Raw genomic sequence first — 20,942 nt, forward strand, 5'->3', positions numbered from 1 at the left:
GGTCCTGGCGCAGTGTTGGGCCAAGGGATGGCACACGGGTGGGACAGAGCCCTCCCCAGCTCACCGCCCAGTTGGGCCCAGCAGGGCCCAGCTCAGAGCATAGCTGTGGAGTCAGCCAGTCCTGGGTTCGAAGCCCAGCCTGAGCTCTCTGACCTCAGTGTTGTCATCTGTAGAGGGGAGGAGCAGCAGTGCCTCTCCCAGGGCCGTGGGGACAGCTCTGGCACCAGTCAACAGGAACTCAAACACCCCAGGGCCAGCTGGTAGCTGTCCTGCCCCCTCCCTGCCTGAGGAAGGGGCGCAGGCAGCCTCCTGCCCTCGGGTGGTGGTAGCTGAGGCGGTGGCGGGGCTGCTCCATCAGGAAGGCTGGGTGTGGGCCCTCCTCCCCGCTGAGCCTGGGACTGGAGGCCACGCCCCAGCTCCCCAGGGCCCTGACTTGCCAGGCGTCCTTCACTCTGTGGTACCTGCTGCCACCTACTTCCTGGTTGGCCCCACGGACCCGTGTCTGTTCGCCTTCTACCAAAATGGCCTTGCCTCTGGCCCTTCTGACCCAGGAGCAGGTACCAGGGGTGTTCCGGGGACCCTGTTTCCCAAGATGGGTTTTGGGTTTGTGCAGAGCCAGCCTTGAGTGCTCCCCTACAGTCCAGGGTGTCGGGCCAGCAGCCCCCTAGACTCCGCACCCTCAGAGGACTGGCTGCAGCAGGGGTGGGAGCGGCCCCTGCAGACACCCTGCTGGGCCGGGGAGAGCCTGCGTGGCCACCTGTCAGGAGAGCAGCTGCAGGCACCCCCCATTCGAGGGGGCACAGCAGGCCCCCCATGACCCAGTGACGGCCCAGTGGCAGCCAGTGGAGGTGTCTGACCGTGACATAGTTCTGCCGCCAGAGCTGCTTTCATCCCTGGAGCAACGAGGTGCCTGGAGATCAAGGGCACCGCAGGGCCACCTCTGTCCCCACCGTGGGGTGGGAGGTGGCACCAGCTGCCAGAGCAGCCCCTGCAAGCTCCCAGGGCTTCCTGCCCATGTGCTGTCTCCTGGGAACCCCTGGCCTGAGATTTCCCACCTCTGGATGGAATGTGGTTGGTTTCCCAGGCGAGGAAGTGAGGGTTCCTGCTTTAAAAACAAAATGAAAGGATCCCCCCCACCACCACAGGGCTGAGTGCAGGGCCACTGGAAGACCCCCGAAGCCCTTCCTCACCATGCAGTCCTGTCCTGGAAGGGTAGCCTGAAGCCCCTGCACCACAGTGCAGCCACCCCATACTCACTGTCCAGGGGACGAGGGAGGCAGGGCTGGGCAAGGCGCTCCCTGGTGCCTAAGGGGCCCCCTCCCTGCCCAGCAAAGCCGGGGTGCTGGGGTGCTTCTCGGGAGAGGCTCCTCCTCCCCAACCTGGCTCTTCTGCACTTCTGGGCCCAGGGTGTGGTCGCAGCGGGAGGCCGGCAGGGTGGAACGGGAGCAGGGCCGGTTGCTGAATGAATGACTGAGGGGACCATGGCCTGGGCACTGGGTTACAGGGGTGCCCAGCATAGGGGGCTGCTCCCGAGTCTCCCCCGGACCAGGGGAGGGCCCTGCTCGGCACCCACCTGCAGCAGCCGGATCGGGGGCTGGGGGAGCCACAGCCTGGAGACGAGGTCTCCACCCCATGGTCGGAGCCTCTGCTCCCAAGACTTGGGGCCGGGGCCACCCACCCCAGCAGACCCCCAGCCATTGCTGTGTGGGCTCTGGTGCAACGGGAGCCCCCTGTGGCCGGCAGGGGCAGGAGACGGGGGAGGGTGAGTCTGGTGGGCTATGCAAGGGGGTTTCAGCATCACTTTAGGAAAGCTGGCACTTCTCGGTCGTGACCTTTTTCTTGAGCTGTGGCGTCAGTAAGGTGTGAACAGGGCCTCCCCCTGCAGCGGTCCTGGGCTCTGTGCCGGACTGACTTGTCTGTACTTGGGGCAGGCGTTTGAACGTGGCTCTGGAAAGACTGAAATTTTTAGTCTGTGACCTTTTAAAGAAATTCTCAGCGGGGCTCCATGGTCCGGATGCTCCTGCTTTCATCTGGCCACGCGAGGGCCGTGCTGTTTAGTGGCAGTTTGGTGGGTCACCATGCTGCTCAGCTCTACCCCGTTCAGGCCTCTGGAACTTGGAGGAAAGACAGGTCTCTTTGTGGCAAAGAGCAGGGCACCTGGCCGTGCGTCACCCTGTCCCCCCTCCTCCCGCCACCTGCATCTGAGCAGGGCCTGAGGGTACCATTTGGAACCCCGGTGCTGATCTGCAGGCCCCTCCCAGGAACTGGGCCTCTCGGCTTCTCTCCCAGATCAGCACCCCACGTGCACGCAGATTCAGCAGCTGCCTTCACCAGCGGCACTCGGTCCTTGCCCCAGCCTTGCTCAGAGAGGGGAGGGGGCTCCCGTGTCCAGTGCCTGGCTCCTGTGGGGGGAGAGGAGGGGAGAGGAGGGGGTATTATGCAAGCGCCCTTCCGGATCTGTGTGGTTTCGAGCAGTTACACCTCTTCCTGTCTCTTTGAGGCACACAGTCACCACGGCGGCTTCTGCTGGCTGTGGCCCCGTAAAGGCGGGGGGTTTTCCTGTGGAAAAGTCACAGCCCCACTTGAGGGCTGTGAGAAGCAACATGCAAGGTAACATCGCAGAGTCCTGCGGCCTCCAGGAAGACCAGCAACGTCCACCGCGCCCAGGCTGCGTGAGCCTGCCCCGTCTGCCTTCCTCCGTCGTGTTCACTGAGCGTGTGCCCTGTGGCTGGTGCCACTTGGGCCCTGGGACACACCTGTGAACCAGAGCTGACACCCCAGGGGTCTCAGGGCACATGGGGAGGGAGTCACCGTGGGGGAGAGTCCTTTGTGGTGCGGTCACCTCCACGGTAGCCTGGTCCTAGCACCCTCCCTCGTCTTACTCGGGTTGGTCTTTGCGATCAGCAGAACACACTTCTGAGACTCAGTCACGGAAGACATCGCGGCTTCTCTCTCGAGTCTTTCCTCTGGGGGAAGAGCCAGGCGATGGGGACCTGAGGCTGCCTGCCCGCAGCCACGTGCATGAGATGAGACAGGTGAGAAGAGGGGCCCCAGCCCCAGCCAGCCTTCAGGTGCGACTGCAGCCCCCTGGCCTCCGCCTCAACCTCCAGACGGACCTGAGTCAGACCACCACCCCGTCCCCCTGTGATTCCTGACTCTGAAGCCGCTGTGTGGCAACGGCGTGTGCGTTGAGGTGCTTGTCACATGGCAATGGATAACTTATACAATGTTGTCATTCTCACGACCTCAGCTATCGAGGGACAAGCCTTCTGGAACCTGTACACTTCCAGAATGATCCAGACTTTGGATGTGGTCACAGGGGCCTAAGAAGCACAGCTCCCCCCGCCCCCACCCCATGACCTTGAATCATACCTGTGGCATCTAGGAGAGCAGCCTTTTTCTGGGGAAGTGGAAAGACAAGCAGCATTCTGAGCACAAAGCAGAGAGGCAGCGAGGGAAAAGCAGATGGTGCAGCAAAGCCTGAGGACTAACAAAGTGAGTTTCCGCCCCCTGGATGGGTCCTCCCAGGTCCCCCGGAGGATGGACATGGGTCATCGGCCTAGCCCGAGAAGAAGACAGCAAGGTGTGCGGCGGGCTCCGGCAAGGTTCCGCCGTAGGAACCGTTGCTCCTCCAGCACACAATGCGCTAACTTTCTTGCCCATCACCTCTCGCTCAGTGAAGGTTCCAGCCGCCCGGGCTTCCCGGTGCTCCAGAATCTACGGGCAGGGAGGCGAGCGTGGCTTTGTTTTCTGGGCACCGGAAGCTCCCACCGCTCATGGGAGGGGGTCGTAATTTAACGCACGGAGGATGATCCGGAACGTGCTGCCAGAGTGCGCAGGCTGAAACCCCGCCCACCGGCAGAAGAGTGCCGGTGGCTCCACGGCGCCCACTAGACCAGGTGGCACGTGCAGTCTGGGCCTGTGGGGTGGCCTGGGACACATCTGTCCACGGCGATGGCAGAGACTCCAGGGCTAGTGTCCAGTGGCTGAGGCTGGAGCTGGTGCATTGTGGGCGTGTGCGGTGGGGGGAGGCAGCAAAGGACATGGATGCCAGAGGAAGTGAGGAATGGGGGCCGACAACCCAGCCTCCTTCCGCGCAAATCAGATGGCAGCTTGGTCACCCAGAACACCTGGGTGGCCCAGACAATCCCCAGCCAGGCCCAATCAGAAAGTGTCTTCTATTATTTTGTGTCTCCATCCTGGGCTCACAGGCTCAGGTCTGACCTCTCTTTGCAGGTTCTTGGTTTAAGCCGCATGTTAACTTTCTTCTCTCTTCTGGATGCGCTAAATTCTTCCCAACATGTGCAAGTGGCCCTGGGCTTGAGAGGAGGGAGATGGGGAGGAAGGGAGAGAAAGGAGAGGGAGATGGGGAACGCATGGGAATGAGGCTGCCCTTGGGTCCTTGCCACATGGGCTTCTCCAGCCCAGCAACTTGCCTCATCGGAGCCAGCAGGTTGGAAGAGAATCCACGAGCAAGACTGAAGGCACAATCTACGTTGCCTAATCACAGAAGTGACATCCCCTCACCTCTGCCACATTCTGTTGTTAGGAGCAAGTCACTAGGTCTGGCGCTCAGCTAAGGGATGGAAGTGGCACAGGGCATGTGAGTGCCAGGAGCTGGGGTCATGAGGCACCCAATAAGCTGCCCCCTTAATGCTGAGTGGTGGCACCGGGGGTCGGGGGAGGTAAGGCGGTGAGGATGTCCCTGGGGGACGGTCATCCTGGCATGGGGCAGAGAGTCCCCAGTTCCAAGTCCACAGACTCCCTGGGGACCACTGTTCCTGTAGTGTGGACGACAGAAGCATGCGCTCAGAGCCCCGGCCAAGTGGCCGGGGAGGGGCAAGGGGCCCCCGGGCGGTGGGGTGAGAGTGGAAAGATGGGGTGGAAACCCTCACAGTCATTGGGCCCCATCACCAGCCTCGTCCAAGGCCCCATGTGTTGATCTGTCTGTCTGTCTGATGGGTGACATGCAGAGACCCCTGAATTGGGCCCTCACCCTGGCAGAGCCCCCTGGCCAGACCGGACTGGTCCTTTGTAACCAGCTCCCTCCTCCTCTGCTTTCCCTCCAGAATCTCCCCTCGTGAAGAAGAGCGCGGGTCCAGACAAGTGAGGCCAGCTCCATGTATCCAGAATCGACCACGGGCTCCCCGGCTCGGCTCTCCCTGCGGCAGACGGGCTCCCCCGGCATGATCTACAGGTGACCCCTGACCCCCGGCCCCCAGGGTCAGTCCTGACTCCAGGAGGGGTCCCCAGGGCCACTGTCCTCCCCCTGACCCAGAGGGAAGGACCGAGTGAGGCTCACAGGGCCGTGAGGTGTGGCGGGCAGGCATTTTCTCCAAGGAAAGGAGCAAAAGCTTTTAAAACCAAAGTAGGAAAGAAAAACCCAAGATTTTCCAGGTGTGATGGAGCCAGGATTAGTCTCCCGTCTTGGTCCTCCCCCACTCCTGAAATATTCCACTGGAGGTAACAGGCCCTTCCTGGCTTCTGTTTCTCTCATCTAACACATCAGGGCTCCTGGGGTCCCCCCTGCTGCCCTCACAGCCTGGGCGGGGCTCATGCGCTGGGGAGGGTGGAGGCAGGCACCCTTGAGAAGCCACTTCCAAATCCAGCTCTGGGTGTTTCCATGTGGCTACATCCCGCTGAACCACAGCGAGGGCGGCAGAGACATCGCCCGAGCACAGAACCCAGATGACAGACACGGTTGGCCCCAAAGCCTGGTGCCCAGGTGGAATCCCGGGGCCTGAAGCAATGGAAGGGACCTTTCCAGATAGCTGCCAGGGCCCGAGCCACAGAGAGAGCCCATGGAAACCACAGGGAAAGGGGTGTCCCTCTTTCCTCAAGAGCTTAAAAAGAACCCACAGTCACATGCAGACTTGCGGGTAGGTCAGGTGACAGGTAGCTCTTGGTTCGAGGGTTTTCCACTGTTGTTCTGAAGCATATTTCGTTCAAATCCAAGACGGTCCCCAGGGTTTACCTCCTGTCTCAATTCCTGCTCTGCTCAGGGTGCGACAGGCACGAAGGGACCCCACTGTCCCAGCAGAACGGCCTGTGCCCTCTCGCGCCACTGGGTGGCGCTGCCGCCGAGCGCTTGGAGCTGGGCGCACCCTCCCGCAGCCACGCTGAGCGGAACACAGAGCGGGGTAGGGCCAGGGCTGTGCGCGTGGTGGATGCATCCGGACGGGCACCTCCCTGTGGTTAATGCCAATTGTGGACTCTCTCTTCTCTCCCTCCTCTCTCCCCCATTGCTGTCCGCAGTACTCGGTATGGGAGCCCCAAAAGACAGCTCCAGTTCTACAGGTAACGAGCCCTCCGTTTCCCCAAACCCGCGAGCTGAGGGCAGGGGATCGGGAGGGAGGGCCGTGCGCCCAGACCCTGCGTGCAGGTGGTTTCTCGGAGGTAACGTGCCCCGACGAGGTCCGGCTCTGTTCACTCTCGGAGCCCACTCCCCTGGCTTTGTACTGTCCTGATGGAAGGTGTGAAGTGGGGTTCGGTGTACTAATCGCCTACAATTTGCTTTGATTTGAGCAAAGGGACTTGTGATACCTGCTTAGCTCTCGCGGCTCCACCTTAAAGCCTCGCTGTCCCATCGCGGTTTGTGCTTCCAGGGCTCTCAGAACAAAAGACCCCCTTTCCCTTGGGGTTGAGCTGCGTTGCTGCCTCGGAGTTATCCAAGGCCCGCCCCTCCCCCAGGACCTGTCTCAGGGAGGGGCAGACTCCCCACGTCCTTCTGATTTGTTTCCTTGTTGATGAACTGGCTCAGCAGTGTTCCAAGAGCAAGAGGCTGTGTCCCCAGGGACGTGGTGCCAAGAGGACAGGCTGGTCAGTCTGCAGGGCCTTCTCCAGCTGCCCCTTCTCCCTGCAGGCAGCCTCTGCTAACCTGCACAGCAGGGAGGGCGCCCCTGGAGGGCACGTGCTTCCTGGAGAGTCTCTCAACTCTAGATATTTACTTTGGCATTTTTCTCCTGTCAGGAAAATGGCAGGGTTCAGGGCCGCAGGTCAGCTCCGCCACCCTTGGGACTGTGTGGGGACTTGGTGCGTGTGGCTCTTGGGGACAGGGCCCTGGGGTCTGTTGTGCGTTTTGGCATTCTGGCCTGGGAGGCCCCAGTGTCGCACACGCCCACTATGACGGGACCGTGGGGTGGCTCCTGGGACACACCAGGAATCTCAGGCAGTGGGTGCAGGGCGGGGCTGGATCCCACGTGGCTCTTTCCTTCCTGCAGCCCCAACACCTCGGGCCGTGACCGGAGGCCTGGGTCCTTGGGCTCATTTTGCTGCTGCTGCTGTTCTTCCCGTGTACTCTCCCTCCCTACAGAGAGCTCCAAAGAGCCGGCCAAGCCTTGCACTCTGCTCAGATGTTGGCGAGGTGTGGTTTTGCCAGAAACAATTAGTCTGCACGTGGCCTGCACATGGGTTTGTGGGATGAGATGTTCACTGTGGTGTCTGTGTGCCGTGGCCCGACCTGTCAGAGCGGACGTGTGGCACTCGGCACAGCAGGACCAGACAGTGAACCCAAACGTGCCCTCGAGCTGCACCCTGAGACCCCCCCGGGCCGCCTCGCTCCTCAGCCCAGCCGGCCCAGAGGGCCTGCCCCCGGGAGGAAGCTGTCAGGATGAAGTGGGGGAGAGAGTTCCACGCCACCCACTGGCCCATCAGACGCCACAGACCCAACGTCAAGACCACCCTCTGCGGGCCCTCTGGATGCGCAGCCTGCCCCCACCAGGCCTTCCTGCCCCAAGGGTGAGCTCTGTTGAAGAGCTGAGTCCCCCACCTCCCTCCCCGCCTCTCAGCTCCACGGCAATGCGGCCGGCTCTGGCCGTCCTGCCTTTGGATCTCAGTGTGGTTTCTTCACACAGACACTTGGCTGTCTTTTGTGGGGCCTCTGATGAAGACCTCCAAGGAGGTGGGATCTCTGTCCAGCATACTGGGTGCCACTCCCAGTGGGGCATCGTCGTCACCCAGGCCCTGGCAAGGCTGTTGGTGGTTATTTAAGTCAGTCAGCACGGGAGCGCCTCTCTGGAACAGGGCAAAGGTGTTCAAGGCATGCCCCGCCCACACCCTTGTATCCGTCAGCTGTTACACAGAATGCCGCAAAACAAACAGCCCCAAAACTCACAGCTGTGCAGCAAGAGGCATTCGTTTCTCGCTTGCACGTCAGTGGGATGACTAGAGTCAGTCCTTCTAGGCTGGACTCAGCTCTGAGCGGCAGGCTAGGTCCAGCTGCTCACCCTCCCATCCTTCCTAATGGGGGGGCTGTCCCAGGACCACCCTTCTCATGGCAGAAAAGCCAGAGGGAAAGCAGACACCTGGCAGGTCTCTGAAGGCTAAGGCTAGAACCCACACACTGTCACTTCTCATTCTTTTGGCCAAAGCAAATCTCATGACCAATGTCAGAGGTCAGGAAAGATACCCCCTCCCCACCCCCTCCATGGGAGGAACCAGTCCCATTGTACAGAGAGGGACAGAGGATCGGCCACAGTAATGCCACCTACCCCAGAGACCAAATACTCCGGTAGTACCCAGAACGCAAACTGTCCCTGGAAGAAGTTGAAGGAGCTGCGGGGTCCCGAGGAGGAAGGGGTCACAGCCCGTCAAGAGTCAAGGAGACTTCACTGAGAGGCAGCACGGGGCTTTGAGCTAGACCTTGAAGTCTGGACTGGATTCAATGCAGAAACCACGAAGAACGTTCTAGTAGATGCGACACCTGAGCCACAACTTGGAGAAGTGAAGAGGACAGGAAACGGTGGCTTCACAGATGGGCCACCAGGGACGGCACAGAGAGTGACAAGAAGCCAGCCTATAGGGGTAGACAGGGTTCTGTCGAGGGGAGGCCTTGAACGCCAAGCCAAGCGGCTCGAGCTGCCTTCAGGGCGCACTGGGGAGCCATCGGCGGGTGGTTGAGCAGGGCAGGGCCCGGAGCTCTGCTGTAGGAAGGAAGCGGGGCAGCAGGGAGAGGCTGGGTGTGGGCGACCAGCAGAGATGGAGGAGGGCTGAACCGAAGGAACCCAGCGGGAACAGTGAGCGGCAGGGCACGGGAACAGGGCGTCCGGAGCCACATCCTGGGCCTCGGAAGCAACAATGTTGCACTGGCGGAGAGGAGCCCTGGCCGGAGGAAGGAGACTTATGCTTTCAACGTGCGGCAGGCTGACGACCGCCAGCCACCACGCCTGATGGACGCGGCGGGCTTGGTGGGGCCTTGGAGAAAAGCCGCCCGTTTCCCCAGCTGAGGCCTCTCTAGACAATAGCACTGCCAGTCCCCTTGGCGGGTGTCCCCTCCTGGCCACACGCTTGCATTTCGTGTGCTTTCTCCCCCCGCCTGAGCCGTCCTGTTCTCGGGTGTGTCCTGGGGTGAAGAGCCCGGCCTCCGTCTGAAATCCCACACACACTGGCCGCCTTTTCAGCTGGAAGTAACATCACGCTGAGACTTTTCGGCATCCTGGGGTGACCCAAAGTGCCCCTAGGGTCATGACCCTGGAACAGGAGGTCAGCATAGCCTCACCCCAGAGCTCAGCCTCAAAGCATTTCCCCAAAACTCCAGGGTAGGCTGTGTGCTGTGAGGAAGGGTTCCTATACCCCTGCCTGGTAGAGTGGCAGAGTGGCATCCAATAGCAAGCTTCCAGAAACTTCTGGCCATTTGTAAGTGCTGAGTACCAACTGGGGTGCATCCCAGTGCTAGGGAGGCGGAGCGTCTGCACAAGTGCTGAGGGGAGGTCTCCTCAGACCCCAACCCCTCCCATATGGGTGGCAGTACATGCATGGGGACTCCGGCTCCCCTACCACAGACACCGCTGGGAACGTGGTGGGGATGGGGCTGCACGCCTGGGCCCCGTCCTCAAATAACAAAGAGCCCGGCTGCCCATTTCCACCCGCCGTTCCAGGGTCCTGTCGCCCACTGGCCCTCGGTGGCAGTGGAGATGGTGGATGAGCCCGAAGGGATGGCAGGACCCCGGCCCGATGCCTCCGTCAGCCCCAAAGCCTGAGTTGGCCTGGCCAGCACGCTGCGCATCTGCACTTCCTGGGCTTTTAGGGGCAGCGGCGCTCCTGAATTATTCAGCCCATTTCACCGAGACAAAAATGCCCTAATAGAACTAATGGACTTGCTGCCTCCAAGCCCGACCCCTGGGGGTTCTTCTCACTCACCACCCGCGTCTGCAGCGACACTCCCTAATGAGAGCGCCGCCGCACCAGCTCCTCCGAGCGCTGCGTGCGCCCTCAGAAACTAGACTGTGTCCTTTTTAACGAGCAGACACCAGGAAGGCAGGTGAGTGGCCCTTCAGCACCTGGAGTCAGTGGCAGCACCTCCTGGGGGTGCAGCCTGGGGACAAGCATCCAGGGACAGAGTAACAGAGGGATGGTATTCAGGGTGCATTGGGCTGATTGGAAATTAGACCCTCTCCATTTTTTTAAAGTAGAAAACCTCCCAAAAAGCTGGCCCTGGGTCCCTGGAAGATGGGCGGCGGGGGTGGGGACGCATCTGCTGGCACCTCCTTGCTCCCAGCCCTGCGGTGCCACCGTCTGTCCTCCTGTCCAGGGAGACCTGGGTGTCCAGCTCCCAGCTTGTTGGGCTCACCACTGAGACTCAGCACCGTCCCTTTTCCTGGGAATGACGGAGGGACGTTTGGTGGCTGGGTGGAAGCTGCGGCTGCCTGGCTGGTCCCGGCTTGCTGACTGCCCTGGGGCACCAGAGGCTTCGTTTCTGCCCCGAGGCGAGGTGGCGCCTCGCTTTGCTGCTTTGCAGAGCCCTGCTCCCCAGCGGTGACGCTTCCCTCCGCATTCCCGCGCTCAGGAACTGGCTGGTTTGAGTGTCGCTGCATAAAGGGACATTCAGGATTCCAAACTTAATGCTTCGGTGGCTTTTGGTGAACAGACCTCAGCTCAGAAATCCCAGGGGAGGGCTCTTCAGGGTGGTCTCGCTTCCCCGGACTTCATGAGGCAAATGTCTTCCTTCCTCTCCTCTTTCCACGTCCCGGGGTCATTTCTGTCAGCCCCACCAAGGCCCCCTGGCCCTCCACCAGATTTGCAGAAGGCAGACTGGCCCCCGCTCGGGAAGAACCTGTAGGCACTGCCGCACTTAGCCACGGCTATTGAGGAGGGGCTGGTTTTTGTTGAGGTGGGGACAGGGTGGTGACCGAGGGGGAGGCTGGAGATCACTGCACTTTGGAGCTCTGGGAAGTGAGAGGGCTGGCAGGAGCCCCAAGGGTGGGCTTGCCCTCCCTCCTCGGGGTGTGTCTTCCCAGGTCCCCTTTGTCCAAGGACCCGACCCTGCTCCAGCCGCCTTCAGAGGGAAACGGAGTAAGCCCCAGTGTGAGGAAGGGCAGGGAGCCTGGCTCTGTTCTCTCCGAACCTGCAGCCCTGGGGACCAGCAGACTCCTTCATGGGGTCATGCCCCCCTCGAGGGCCTTATAAGGGGGAACATTTCCCAGCTTCCCCCAGCTCCTCCCGCACTGTGTGTGGCCCTCTGGCCACAGACCCCCATGGGCACCAGGCCCTCACCTTCCCCCTTTTGCCCGGGGGGCTGCCACGTTTGCCCACACCCCACCTCTCCCAGCAGCCCCTGGCCCGAGGCGGCCCCAGGGGACACTCACAGCAGGAGGCTCTGGGCTCCCTCCACAGAGGCTGCTCCTGGAGCTGCGATCAGGGAGGATGGCGAGCAGGGAGATACTCTAAGCCAGGGGCGTCAAACTCATTTTCACGGGAGGCCACATCAGCCTCGCGGTTGCCTTCAAAGGGCCGAATGTAATTTCAGGACTGTATAAATGTAACTACCTTTAACAGTTAAGGGAGAGTTTGGCGCTGCCGCCGGATAGAAACGAGATGCCGGGCCAGATAAAACAAGGTGGAGGGCCGGATTCAGCCCACGGGCCTTGTGTTTGCCACCTGTGGGCTAAGCCCCGGCCACACCCGGCCTGCACCCACCTCATTGGGCACGTGTGTTCTCTGCAAGGCGGGGCAATCATTCACATCTGCCTTTCCTCCTAGCAGACATTTGCTGGTGACATTCGGCACCTGCGTGCGCAGCTGCCTTGAATCATGCGCACCTGTGTTCATGTGCGCTCTCGCCAGAGGCCTGTCCTGCCCGCCACCCCTGTGCCCTGCACCCTGCCTTGTGTATTTTTGGTCCCACACCGCTGACCAGAGCTGGTGTCCTATCTCACACCTCGGGATGGGTGACAGGCAGCGCTGTCCAGAACAGAACCTGGGCTACGTGTCCAGGGCCTGGCACGTAGCCCCTTCTCGTCCCAGCCCCAGGGCCTTGGCTGGGTTTCCAGAGCCAAACCAGACCTGGGTGCTTTTTTGTGGGGACTGTCTTGAAAGCTAATGGCTATTGATCTCGGGCTGGCGGGGCCCGGCCTGGCCCGAGAGCCTGGCATGGGCCCTGGTTTTCGGTAAGTGCCCCTGCGGCTGCAGCCAGCCCTGTGCCGACTCACTCCCTGTGTCCTCGAATTCTCACGAGCATTCACTTTCCACACACGCTTCTTCCGTCCCCTGAACCGCTGGCTCAGACCTCACTGCATGTCATCACATAGACACGCCTGGCCCTCGAAGGCTGCGTGAGCTCCTGTGTGACTGGCGGGCCCTCACTCGCAGGCTGGCTTCCTGCTGGTGGACATTTGGGCTGTCTTTAGTTCCCGAGGGAGCGTCGTCATCATCGAGGGTGACCGTGTGGCAGTAGCTCTTCACGTTCGAGCTTTGAGATTTCCCTGCTGAACCCATCCTCCCATCCCTCTCCCTTAAAGGCGTCCGCTCAGTCTTCCTGTGGCAGGAGTTCGTGGACTGGGGCGTGCTCAGTGATCACAGGGCCTGGAGCCCAAGAACTCTTGCTGCTGGTGCAACAGCTCGTCCCCAAGGCCAGAGCGCGGGTGGGAGTGGCTTTCCCTTGACAAGGCTTATGGTGGGGCGAGGTCACCTGGCATAATCACTCTGGCATTCGCTCAGCGAGAGGTGTGTTTACACTGCTTCTCAAGCAGATCCCTTTCCCTGGTCTTACCTGGTAACACCTCCAGGGTGCGCTGTGCTGATATGTCTTCGGCTTTGGGGCTCAAGCTGTCTGCATGCTCTCCGTACCCGTTTTCACCGTGAGCACCTTGAGTTCTGCCACCTGGAATGCAGCCTCACCTGCGCTTGACTCCCGGTGTAGGGCGGGAAGAGGGGTCTTAGCCAAAGTCCCCTGCTGTGCAGCCTTGAGGGCGGAAAATCTCGCGCCAAGAGGTGTTTACATCCAGGGGCCAGGCCCTGTCCCCAGGCACCAGCAGCCCTCAGTGGCCGCTCTCATTGGAGGATGTGTCTCTGCAGCCACCCTGCCCCGGAGCCAGCGTCCAGCTTGGGCAGTGGGAACAGTGGCACGTTCTCTGACCCGTCACCACTCAGCCTTCCCCGTCCGGGCAGTGGTGGCTCCCAGGCGGCACCATGCTGTCCATGACATACAGTGAGAGCCTGAGGAGCGTGAGCAGCAGGTGCCACTCCGACTGGGCCCTGCACCCCGTCCGCCAGACCGACACGCTGGAGCTGCAGCGGCTGCGGGAGGTGCGGGCGGCCGCCCAGGCCAGGAACATGGAGAGCTTCCTCCGTATGCACGGCCTCTCCCTGGACGGCTGCACCGCCCGGCGCACGGGCATGAAGTACCGGTAAGGGCCGGCGGGCGAGTGGGAAGTGCCTGGGACGCCACAGGAGGCAGGTGCGGCCGGAGGCAGGTCTGGCGAGAGGGCTGCAGCCCGGGACGTTAGCGTCAATATCTCGTGTTTAAAACTTCCAACCACATAGACACATGAAGGGAAAAGCGGAAGCCCGCATGGTCCTGTCCTCCAGAGACAAGCTCTGTTGAGTTTAGGACATTCTGCGTGAAAAGAGAATGTTTTCTAGGAAAAAAAACCCTTGCAGAAGGGGCAGGCGTGCGCTTCCTTTTCTTCTTGCAACACTGTTGGCACAAAGTAACCAGCAAGGGTTGGTGGCTCAGAGGCTACCGAAAAAGCTTAATTCATTATCTCAAACAACAAACCCGTCCTGGCACCAGACACCCAGAGTGGCTGCTGGGGTGAGGGTGGGCTCCCCTGCCTTTGGCCCTTCATTGGGCTGTCCCCATGGGACGTGGTCTCAAACAGGTGGCCTCTGGGTTGGTTGCTGCAACTGCACCTGGAACCATCTCGGCAAAGGCTGCGTCCTGTGATCTCCGGGTGACAGGCGGGTGGGGCTATTTGGAACCTCAGAAGGACAGTCTGCGAGGCTCGCTCGGCCTTGAGATCAGCACCCGGGACAGCGCTCAGCCAGCCTGCTTTTGCTTCTGACGGCCTCAGAGAGGGGCCAGAGCCCAGCACTTGTCCTTTCCTGTCCAAATAGCTTCCCTGCAGCTGTGCCCTGCGCCACCCAAGGACGAGCCCTGGCCAGAGCCAGCCAGCCAAGGGGACCCTCGCTGCCCGATCTGTGTGCTGTCACCAGATTCAGCAAATACAAACAGGGTGCCCGCTGACACTTGAATGTCAAATAAACAACAAATTTTTAGTCTAGCATAAGTGTGTCCCGTGAGATATTTGGGACATACTTATACTAAAAAGTTATTTGCTGCTTATGTGACCTTCAGATTTCAGTGGGTGGCCTGTGTGATCTCTGGTTCCCGCCCAGCCCCGGCCCAGGGGCTAGTTACCTGGCTGGTCAGTGCAGAGGGGGCAGAGGCTGGCCCTGGGGCCGTCACACGTCTCCCGGGGACAAAGTGTCTGGGCCTTCAGCTCAGTGTCTGAGCACGTGGCTGTGATTTAAAGAAACAGAAACCCTCCCGCAGGGACCCCATTAGATGGCAGGGGGACACTCTGTGTCCCAAATCCAGCTGCGAGGGAAGGACCGAGGGGCGGCTGGCCAGGCCGCAGGGTGTTCCTAGTCTGGTGGGGGTTTCTCAAGGGGGAGGTGAGACTCCACGGCTTTCTGTCTGAAGCTAGGCATCGGCGCTTTTCATTAATTCAGCAAATATTTACAGAGGGTCTTCCTGTCTCCAGGCTGCCAGCCAGAGGCCCCACAAACATCCTGGCGGTGGGGGAGGAAGAGAAAAGCAGGTGACACCTCAGCAGTGAGGGAGGCCAGGGACAGCTTGGACCCGCACCATCTGAGGGGGACATTTGAAGAGGTGCGGAAGAGCCTTCCGGGCCAAGGCCAGGGTCATGATGCGGGAAAGGAGAGAGCCCGGGGCCGGCCGCAGGGGGAAGGAGAGGGCAGTAGGGACCAAGCAGGGCGGCCAGAGCTTATCCCTCACCCCGGAGACCCCAGCTCCCTTCCTTAGAGACACACCTGTGATGAAAGGCACACTGGAGTGGATCTTGTCCCCCAAAATTTCACATCTGCCCAGAGCCGCAGAATGTGGCATATTGGGAAACGGGGCGGTTGCAGATGCAATGACTTAAGAGGAGGTCATTCTGGAGAAGGGGGAGCCCTAAGTCCCAGTGACTGGTGTCCTTATTAGAAAGCCATGTGGGGACTCACAGGGAAGAGGCCATGTGATGGTGGAGGCAGAGGCTGGAGTGATGTGACCCTGAAGCCGGGAGAGGTGGAAGGAGCGCCCCCTAGAGCCCTCAGAGAGAGCTCAGCCCTGCGACACCCCGACCTCAGACTTCCGGCCTCCACAACTGGGAGGGAACCCATTTCTGTTGTTTGAAGCCCCCCTGGTTGGTGGCCTGTGGTCATGGGAGCCCCAAGAAACTAACATGGGGGGATGGGGACAAACCTCCTATTTGCCCAACACCCTGAGGAAAATCTGCCACATCTGAAACAGGCTGAACTCCCTGGGGGGCAAAAGGGCCTGGGGAAGCTGCTGCGGAGGCCCAGAGCTGACCGGAACACCGCCCGCCTCTAGCGCTGGGCAGGCCAAAGCTCATCGCACCGGGTTTGGTGGGGGGCCTGTCTCTCTCTGCCAGACTCCATCTTGCTGCAGCAGGGGAGTTGGTTACCTGGAAACAGGGCGACCCCCGTTATTAACAATCGCAGATAAACACCGCTGTTCCGCAGTCGCTGGTCCCCGTCAGCGGCTGGGCCAGGACCCGGTTGAACTCGGTCTTAAATGTGACAAGATAACGCCTCTAGACAAGCTCGGCTCGGCGGAGCAGGTAGACACGGCGGGCCCGGTGCTGGATCAGCTGAACGGAGCCCCGCAGAGGGAGGAAAGCTTTTTTGTTAAATTCCCCATTTTTTAACTGCCCCCAAGCCTTGCTGTTTAAAATAAATGCACTGAATTCTTAAACCCACATGGCCCCTGTGGAAGCTGCCCCTCCCTGTGCCCACCTAGCCCTAGCGACAGAGGGCCCAGAGATGTGGCCTCAGACGGTGGCGGGAGGTGGGGGCCTGCAGACCCCAGACCTTGTCCCTCCCCTGCTCCCCGGCACCAGAAATGAGCCCACACACCCCACAAGGCCCTGCCTGGCCCACGTCGGCCTCTGATTCCAGCTGGGACCCCCACCCTCCCGCCCAGGGTCCTCACACACTCTGCTCTCTCTGCCTGGGGTGCGTCCCCTAGATGTCCACACGGCTGCTCACCCCCGCCAGGGGCACCTGCATCCTCGAAGACACTTTTCCGACCACCTGGTCCAAATAAACGCCCGGGGAGCCATTCCACCCCCACCGTCCTGACTCATGGGCTGCCTCACCCCTCCTACCATCTCTCTCCCCTCGTTTTTGCCCCTCTGCACCCCACTGAGAGTGGGGCCCTCATCTGTTCCCAGCACGCAGAACATCCTAAGTGCTGTAAGCACGGGCTGTAGCACTGAGTGGCCCTGGGTGGCTGTAACAAAGGGCTGTACTGCCAGTGGCTTAAGGCGACAGCAGTGTATCCTCTGCAGTGTAGAGGCCACAGGTCTGAAACCCAGGCGTGGGCAGGGCCTTGTCCCTTCTGAAGATGCTCCCGGCTCCTGGTGGGCGCCAGCAGTCCCTGGTGTTCCTCGTCTCATAGATGCGCCCCTCCAGCCTCTGCCTCCACCTTCACGTGGCCGCTTCCCTCGTGTGCAGGTCTGTCTCTGAGTCTCTGTCTGCAGGGACACCGGTCATGGCATTAGGGCCCCCTCAATCGAGCACAGCCTCATCTTAACAACATCTACTAAGACCCCCGTTCCAAATAAGGCCACCGTCACCTTTCCAGGCTGGTAGCACTGGACCTGACTGGGGTGTGGGCCGGAGGAAGCCACAGCCCACAACCCCTGAGGAGCCTTCCTTCTGCTCTTAGCTACCAGACGGCACCTCCTCCAGAAAGGCTGCCAGTCTGCCGCCCTTTGCTCTTTGAAACATCAGGGGCCAAGGGCCTCCCAGGCCACTGCTGCTTGGGACAGCCCCCAACTCTTCAGCATCCACCCCTCCTCCTCTGCAGAAGGGCACCTTTGGGTGCAAACCATCCTCCATTCAGCACGGTCAGGGCAGCCTTACTGGTGTAGCGGGACACTGGCCCTGCCAGGCAGAGCCGCGCATCCTCACTCGTGACCAGTGCAGCGAGGGTGTCTGTCCCCTCCTACTGTGAGCCCGGCCTCGTCTTGGCTTTCCTGTCTCTCTGGGCGGGCGGGGGTGGGGGTCGCAGGTAGCTGAGCCAGAAGCTTGTGTTCCAGGAGGCTGTCTTTAGTGGCGTTCCAGGGACACAGAGCTTCTAAGTGCGGAGGCTGCGCCTCTGACTAATCACAGCAGCAACGGGCTGCTTTGCTTTCACAATAGCAGGTCCCAGTGAGGCAGGAAAAGAACCCAGAAATCGGTTGTCGATTAAAACCGAACATCCATACTCAGTGCTTCTGCCTGAAGCCCATTTCCTGTCGACCAGGACTCACCCCCTTCTCCACCTAAACACCTTTCAAAGGAGAGACCTCTGGGGGTGACATTTCACTGTGGCAAATGCAAGTCAAGGGTTGAAACTTTCTGCTTTCCACTCTTGTTCATTCTTGTGACTTTCTAAGAGTAGCAGGAATTGTGACCCCTGTTTTGGGCGAATGGAAAGTGACAAACTCTGGGAAGCCTTTACAAACCCCCTGCCCACCCTGTCCTCCTGGCTGCCCCGCCCCTCCCAAAGGGCAGTCCTCTTTGGCAAGGACCCACCCTGCAGGATGAGAGGGTCGCACTGGGGGTCAGAGGGCAAGGCCCTTCTTGCCAGCGGGGACATCTCTCTGGGTTTCAGAGAGCCCCATGAGCCAGGAGCAGGAACGGAGGATGGGAGGGGGGTCTTCGTTCGTTCTCTCACTCATTCACTCCAGAAGTATTCGCTGAGCACCTGCTGTGAGCCGAGCCCTGTGTCCTGTGTAAGTGCTAGGACTTCTCAGGCCTCTGGTCCCTGACCCCTGGGTCATTGTCATCTAGACAGTGGCCTTTCCTCCGCCACGTTTCTGGTGATCTGGCTTCTCCTTGTGCCAAGCCCCAGTGGAAGCCCCACTTTCCTGAGCAAGACCGGCAAGCAGGTGGGGCCAGCCGGAGCCACAGCCTGCAAGCCCAGCCGTTCGCATCCGCCGGCAGCACTGCCTGCCTCTCTGTGTCCTGACTGAGCGGCCAGTGCCACCCCCGGTGACCCGCCAGGGCAGCAGCTTGTGCAAACCACCTCGTTAATGACTCACCAGGAGCCTCCTGAGCCTCTCATCAGTCACCTAATTGAGCTGGTGGGAGACCCAGCAGCCCACGGTGCACAGCCCTGGGAGGCCAACGCCAGGCTGCCTCCCAGAGACCCAGGGAAGCCTGGAGAAGCAGCTGCTCCCCGAAACCCCGGGCCGCTGCCCGCTGCCCCACACAGGGGCCCTCCTTCTTTCTCCCGTCAGAGGCCACGATGTCGCTCATTGGTCAGGAGTCAGGGGCAGCCCAGCCCTGCTGGACACTGCTGGGGGCCGGCAGCCAGAGCCAGACCAGTGTGGGGGCAGTGGAGGGACCCCAGACACGAGGAAGAGGTGAGAGGGGCCAGAAAGCAGCGGCCCCGCGCAGTTGCCAAGTTCCCTCTGATGCGGTCTCCTCCAGCACGTTTCTGGAAATTTGATTCCCTTGCCCGGGAGGCTGCACAGCTCTTCTCCGTGTTGGCTTTAGAAGCCCTCGCTGCTGAAGGAAGACCTCGCAGCCCCTCCGCCTTGTGGGATAAAGTCCCGTTGGGCGGCAGATGACTGGGGAGCCCGGAAGGAGGGGGCCCCGGCCTGGGAGCTGAGTGCCACCCCACCACCCCCAGCATGCAGGTGTCCTTCGTGTGCTCGGAGCACAGCCTCAAGGCCCGGGGCCCCGAAGAGCGGCTAGGCAGGCCGGCCACCAGCAGCCCCAGCCTGGGCACCCGCAGCCGCTTCCGTGCTGTGGCCATGGTGGCCCGGAGCCTGGGACAGCTGTCGGTGCAGAGCCCTGCAAGCACCAGTGATGCCAGCGTGAAGCAGCAGGGGATGAAATATAGGTAGGAGGCTGAGATGGCTTTGCTGGGCGGGGGCTGCCCTCCCCCTCTCCCTCCCCCTCTGGGGGAGCCGGTAAAACCTGCAGATCCTTCGGACTTGGGCAGTTTTTCAGCTGCAAGGCCAGAAGGTGCTTTTTCTACCCTTGGCGGGCAGGGTGAGAGCTAAAGTTGAGGCTCGGGTTGCCCCAAGTTTCTTCGTGACTGCAGGCAGAGGGAGAAATGGTGTGATGGCTTCCCTTCCCTCTGCCTGCTTGTTTCTGTTCGGGGTGGGGGTTACCACAGCCAAGCCCTCAACATCAGCTCTGGGATGCCTTCTCTTCCCGGGAACCCTGGGAACTGGCCATAGGCCCCTGCCCTCCCTCTGGGCACACAGGGCCCCAGAAGCTGCCGCATGGGTGGTTGGGGGTCTTCGCAGCGAGGCTGGCAGGTGAGCCGTGGACGGCAATCACCTTTCCCCCCGGCCTGAGCCAGACCCCAGGCCAGGCCCCTCTGCAGGCAGGGCTGTGGCTCCTTGGGTCCCGGAGCCGCACCTGGAGTGTCCCGCCAATGCTCAGCCGCAGCGTGAGGATGACACAGGCTGCCACGCATCCCTGCGTGTGGGCTCGGGCCCCCAGGGCACCTGGGTGTCTCACTGTGTCTTGCACGTGGAGAGGGTTGGGGGCAGGGACCCCCGTGCTGTCCCTTGCATCTCCACCCTGGGCCCCGCCCAGATGCTCGGTGGGTTTAGCAGGTGGAAACAGGGGTCCAGCCTTGTACAAAGGGCCCCTGGGGGCAGGGTCGTGAGGCGCCCTGCTGGGAGTCTGGTCTTTCTTATTCCCCAGGGTGTCTCTGTGCCCAGAGCCCTTGTTGCTTGGAGAACAGTGTTTCTGGGGAAAGGGGAGTCCTCCCGGCAAACCATCCACCCACATTGGAAAAGCTGGGCCAGGTCCCTGGCTCCCAGGTTTGGCAGGAAACTGTTTCCAACTCTTCTTTCTGTGACTCCGACGGTCACCGGGGCCACCAGCCTCATAAAACCACAGAGCGGTCTACTTGTCTCTCAGGAGAATGCCTGGGTGGTTAGCTGCTGTTGGTGGCAACTTGGAATGAGACACTCGACCCTAACAGCCGAGATGTGCAGATCAAACCTCCCCAAAACCAGCGCCCCGGAGTCAGGCCTCTCGTGAAGGAACCACGGCATTAAGTCCTACCCCTCCTCGAGACGGGTCCTGGAATAACTGAGGCCTCCTGCATCGATGCCCCCGTGGCCTCCCTGACCCCCCAGGGTCCTTGGGGGAGGCTGGGCACCTCTAATGAACCTCTGAGCTCAGGGGGATGACCCAGAATGGAGTTCTGTACTCTGGAAGCTCTGGGGGCTCCTATCTCTAGGGGCGCGGGGATCAAAAGGTAGGAGTAAACAGAATGTTCTTTTTTACTTTGCTCCCTATTACCCACTGCGATTTTTAAGTCAATCCTGGTATCGTCCAAGGGCTTCATACAAAGCGCCGTGTAAGTGAAAAAAGTGGCTGTGAATGTGGTTTCCCCCGAGACCCTCGGACCCATTGAGGAGATGACCCACGAGTGTGTGTGTGTGTGTGTGCTCATGCGCACC

General features: G+C 61.0%; 1 protein-coding gene across 9 annotated transcripts in view; it reads left to right on the plus strand.

Annotated features, from left to right (window-relative positions):
- Positions 1-20,942, plus strand: part of KCNAB2 (potassium voltage-gated channel subfamily A regulatory beta subunit 2) — a 65,196-nt gene that overhangs the window by 20,205 nt on the left and 24,049 nt on the right. For 2 of the 9 annotated variants that reach the window (XM_024554171.4, XM_053920271.2), the window contains 2 exons: positions 5,070-5,197; positions 6,256-6,297. In XM_024554171.4, coding sequence (XP_024409939.1) covers positions 5,121-5,197; positions 6,256-6,297 — 119 coding nt within the window. In that variant the 5' untranslated portion in view covers positions 5,070-5,120. Of the gene's footprint in view, positions 1-349; positions 558-5,069; positions 5,198-6,255; positions 6,298-10,158; positions 10,259-12,952; positions 13,623-18,850; positions 19,358-20,942 lie in introns of those variants that run through there. The other 7 variants (XM_053920270.2, XM_045190452.3, XM_053920272.2 and 4 more) reach the window with 7 other exon arrangements.

This window comes from Desmodus rotundus, chromosome 3 (assembly GCF_022682495.2).
Source record: "Desmodus rotundus isolate HL8 chromosome 3, HLdesRot8A.1, whole genome shotgun sequence".
NCBI lineage: Eukaryota > Metazoa > Chordata > Mammalia > Chiroptera > Phyllostomidae > Desmodus > Desmodus rotundus.